General features: G+C 54.2%; 1 protein-coding gene across 1 annotated transcript in view; it reads left to right on the top strand.

The window, feature by feature from the left end:
- Positions 1–3,537, top strand: part of VSIG10 (V-set and immunoglobulin domain containing 10) — a 26,940-nt gene extending 23,403 nt beyond the window's left edge. Inside the window, exon 10 of the mRNA XM_006754138.2 lies at positions 724–3,537. Within this exon, the coding sequence (XP_006754201.1) occupies positions 724–779 (56 nt within the window). The 3' untranslated portion in view covers positions 780–3,537. The remainder of the gene's footprint in view (positions 1–723) is intronic.
- Positions 3,538–4,967: the final 1,430 nt, after the last annotated feature.

The following is a 4,967-nucleotide window of genomic DNA, read 5'->3' as shown; positions in this document are numbered from 1 at the left end:
ATTCCTGCTAAGCTGTGGGGAGGAAGCCTCTACTAGGTTTTTTGAAGGCTGGAGAAGACGGTTAAAGTTTAATCTGGAACCTGAGAATCCATTATCAACGACCAATGCAACAATTAAACTGATAAACGTCTCCCAGCGGCCTGCTCTGGGCGAGGCATGGCATTGGCCTGTAGGAGGATAGACGAGAAAGGCCACTACTCTCTGCAGGCAGGAGCTTTGTGAGACCAGTTCAGAGCAAACAGATTAAAACATGGGGACCATGAAAATAGGCAAGACTTACCCAACACTCTGGGGGAGCAGTGGGGCACTGCCGCAAGGAGGAATTGGGTTGACCGCCCAATGAACGATTTGCTTACCAATCACAGGGCCTCAGGAGAAAGCTCGGAGGGCTCCTTGGTCAGGAGGAGCTTAATGGAAGAAGTGGGCTCTGAGGCAAGTCTCAGGTTAGTCCAGTTTGAATGAGCTGGAAGGAGAGAGGGCGTCCCAGGTGAGGGGGGTCCGTGAGCCACGGGGAGGAAGGATGGACAGTGTCCAGCACGTCTAGAGAATGTTGAGCGGGAAGGACAGGTGGGAAGGGAACACACAGCCCGCCTCACCTGCTCCTGCAGGACATCCGGTTCCGAGGCTCACAGGAAAGGACCAGAGATCAAGATGATGGAAGGCTGCTGGGGGCAGGTCACCTCTGTTGAGATCACCCCGAACCTGGTCTCCTTTTCCCCGCAGACGACAGCAGTGAGCAGCAGAGTGAGCCGGTCCCCGAGGAAGACAGGCCAGTGTGAAGAAGAGAGCTGTCCTGCGTGATCTGCCTGAAGCGCGGGGAGCCTCCTGGAAGATGAGCTTTTCCTTTTGCTTTGACTTGACTTGCACCCCCGCCCGAGGGCTTAAACGGGGCTCACAGCAGGCGCGTGCGCACGCACACACACATGCACGCACACACGCACACACGCGCGCGCACACACACACACACACACACACGTCTTTCCGCCCATTTTTTTAAAAAGCTGGTTTGATTTGCTGTAACTTTTCCTAATGATGCTACAAAGCGTTGGGAACAGGCAGTATGTGCGGGGGGAAGCTGCCTTTGGCATCCGAGGTGCCCTTTGCGCTGTGACTCCTGGCTTTATCCAGGTCGACGGATGCTGATTTGGGGGGAGCAGGAGTGGGAGGAGGCCCTTGGCCACAGTGCCCTTTGCCACCCGTGAAGTCTAACCAGTTTCCCTCAGCGCACAAGGGCATGGCAAGGGGGGACAGGGGCACTTCCTTGATCACTGCCCAGTTGAGCCAAGGAACCAGGTAAAGGTCAGCTCACTGGGAAAGTTGAGGAGGTGTCGGGATTGATGCTGGTCAGAGGGAGGCAGTGTGGGCCAGGCGTTTGGAGTTGGAAACACCCAGGATTGAGTCTGGGCACTTGCTTCATGGACTTGGGCAGGTTGCTTTCCCTCTCCCCTGGGCCTCAATGTCCTCATCTATAAAATGGGTGGAATCACACCTATCTGACAGGGGTATGGTGAGGACTCGGGGATGTGAACGTGCCTAAGAGGTGCTCAGGAGATGTTCGTTCTCTTCTCCCTTGCCTTCCCTGGTGGAAGGAAAACATAACTGTAAGTTGCGAGCTCCTGCCTGGACCCGCCATTCTTCTTTGTGGCGTGGTTCCGGGCGAGGGCTTTCTCAGAGCTCTCCCGACGATGTTTGCCTCCCTGGAAATAGAATTATTTTCAAGAGTTAGGGCTCCTAAGAGAAAGTGCCTTTCATTAGAACCTCACATTTTGCAAAGCTTCGTGTTTATACAAGAGCCTCTGACAGGACGCTGTTAGCTTTCGGCCTTTCCGCTGGGATGTGCGAGAAGGCAGAAGTGCTTTGTGAGGGAGTACCTGGTGGGAGGTACTCCTTGGGCAGACCAGCCCATCCGGCCGGGGATGGAGAGCTTGTTTCCGTCTTCTCTTTAATGATGTTATGAAGATACACTGACCAACGATGCTAAGTTTCTAATGAAACCATCGTATGATGGGTTTAAGCTGCTGATGCCTTCAGTAGAACCTGTATAGTTTAGAGCTATCCCCCGCCTCCCCCCACCCCCTGATTTCACTCAAATCTCTTTTCAATGTCAGGGGCCTTATAAAGGTGCAAAGGGTGTGTGCTAAGTGTGGAAATCTGACTTGAATTTGCGTTCTTAATGTTGCACATTCTGCTCTGATAGGCAAGACCTAGAGCTTAAAGGAGAACCTCCCTTCTCCAGTAACGGACGGGGACTGGTAAAATGAGACGCCGGTTACCTGCAGGTATGCTGGGGGTTGGCCTGTTTTCCTGAAGGGACTAAACTAAGCAAGTCCCTAGAAGGGAGCCCCGCCCCGAGCTCAGAGCACGGGAGCCCAGGAGCTGGCTGCACATGTGCCCCCCTCAGGAAGAGCCGTGACCTCTGCAGTCGCGTTGGGCTGGGTCCTTTGCTGGTGGTACCTCGTGTATGTCACCACCCTACCCAGTCCAAGCCGGTGTCATTTACAGAGCAGGATACAGACAGGTTGCTTCTGCAGTTACTGAACACGGAGCTGGGCTTCAGAATCTTCGATGAATCCCATTTCTGACTCTAAGTGTCTACTATGCAGAGGCAATAATACTTTTTAAAAAGAAAAGCAACTGCAGGAACAATTCCCTAGCTGGGAACACGGGGTGATTTTCAAGATCACTGAGGTGTTTCTGCAAGTTCCCCTTCTCTTGCACACGTACCTGGTAGGTAGCAAATCTTTGAGGCAGAGTTTTTCCTCTAGCAAATGGGAGCTTCAAGATCTTGGTGCCAAACACTAGAAACCCCTGACTAACTGAGCGGTGACTGCTCACTTCTAGCTGAGCCCTGTGTGCACATTAATATGGCTGGGTCAGTTAAGAACCCAGGTCCTGGGGGGTCGTCAAGTTTTAAGGATTTTTAAAGAATTGGGGCTATTTTTTTTCTTTTAAGATGACCCAGCCCCAATTGAGCAGGTCACTAGAAGTCAGTGGCCCATCCACAAGCCTGTTGACAATGGTTACAGACTCTGTGTGGCAGAGTCCGTGTGGTCACATCACCCTGTACGTGCATTCTTATCTGCATGTGTTGTAAACTCAGACACCAGATCTTATCAGAACCAGGAAGATAAACATTTCAGGGCTATCACAACGGACACTTCTTTTTCTCAGAACCTGGTGGACATTGGGGAACGGGCTCCTGCAATGTTGCGGCTTTGATATTAGCTCCAGTTCTCACAAGCACATACAGGCCCGATTCCTGCAGCAGGAGAGCACAGGATGGAAATTTTCCACAGCCCATGCACTGACACCTGGGAAAGCCTCCTTGCTGGGTAACAGTTACGATGATGCAATAAGTGCCAACCGGTATTTCTCTCCATGGGGCTGGCCGGGATCTGCTGCAAAGAAAAATAAGCAGATCTTCTGCATTATTTACATTTTAATATTTGATGCGGGGAGGTGGGTTGGGAGAAATTCATTCTGAGATTATAATGGATTTTTTTTAAGATTATGGAATAAAGTTATTTTTAAATAAAAGCTTCAGTGTACTTGATTGAGACGTGATTAGTAAACTGAAAGATTTGGGGAGATGGGTTTACCGCCCCCAATGTTTTACTAGCTTTCCCACTGCAGGTGACAATATTGTCCTGTGGCCATTTTATTCTTTTCCATGGCTTGTAGGCACTACCCACCCTCTCAACCTACCGAGACACCCTCACCTTCTAAAATCTCCCTGAGAAATGTGTGCTCCCATCCTCTCCTCCCTGCATGCGCCCCTTTTTGCGCAGACTGTAGGTTTTCTAAAGGGCTGGACGTCCCCATGGAGAGCACAGAACCGAGGGACCCCTGACAACACAATTCCTCTGGGCCTTCCGGTCCGCCGGTCCCCTGGCTGTTGATGGCTTTGGAGCTTGTCCTGGGCTCCGCTGGCTGCAGTCCCCGATGGCTCACCCACCTCCCGCTGGAGGTTGCCCAGCTCCTGTCCCTTACCCTGTCCTAGGCCTTTCCTCTTAGGTCACCCCACACCCCCCTTCTTCACTGCACTGCAAGCAAAGCTGCCCCATTCCAAACGCACGTCCTTCCTACCCAGCCCACATTTCCTACCGAAGCCTCCTCCCCGGGAGCCTGTTCCCACCCATGCCTCCCTGTGGACGTGGATGAGGGTCTACGCCAAGCCCGTCTTCTGAGCCCATGGGCTCTGCCTGTTCTCCCTTGTGGGGGGCGGGGCGCATCCCGGGGTCCCCCCAGGTCCCCGCAGCTTCTCCGTCGTTGCCCCCGCATGTCTGTGCCCCGTTTTCTCAGGCCAGCGGCCCCCTCCGCACCGCCCACGTTAACCTCGGTCCCCCCATTCGCCACGGGGCTCTTTTCCTGGTTCCCATTTTTTAGACATTGTATTTATTTGTTTACTTTTAGTCTTTATTGGAAGTATCACACAGGCCCTCCTTTTCCCCATTGGCCTCTCCCAGCCCGCACCCCCTTTCCCTGCTCTCCCCCCACACCCCCACCACCCACGGTCCCGGGTTATGCCGACAAGTTCACCGGTTGGCCTGCTTCCCATTTTATTTAAAAAACCACCGGGATCACCCTGTCTCCGCCCGGCTCCCCCCTCCTCCGACCCCCGCGCCCCCGGCCGCAGTGGCCGCCCCTCCCCCTGGGCTCCCCCGCCCCTGCGGGCTCCTCGGTTCTCCAGCCTCAGGGCAGCCCCTTCTCCCTCGGGTTCCCCCCGCCGGCCCCCCCTTCTCTCCTCAGGCCGCGCTTCTGTCTCCCCAATCCCTGGTCCCCCGTGGCTTGGGTCCTTTTCTGATCAGTTTCCTTCCTACCCCCACCCCGGTTTCCCCAGCCCCAGCACCCCGAGTTTCCTCCTCAGTGTCCCCTCGCTCATCCTGCTCCCTGCCGCACCCCACTTTTTTCACCCAGATCTTCTTACCCACCCCCTGCCCCCCGCATTATTGCCCAGCCCTCGCGCT

Source organism: Myotis davidii, unplaced genomic scaffold (assembly GCF_000327345.1).
Source record: "Myotis davidii unplaced genomic scaffold, ASM32734v1 scaffold1330, whole genome shotgun sequence".
Lineage (NCBI taxonomy): Eukaryota > Metazoa > Chordata > Mammalia > Chiroptera > Vespertilionidae > Myotis > Myotis davidii.
Note: the sequence above shows the minus strand (reverse complement) of the source record. Positions and strands in the feature narration are given on the sequence as shown.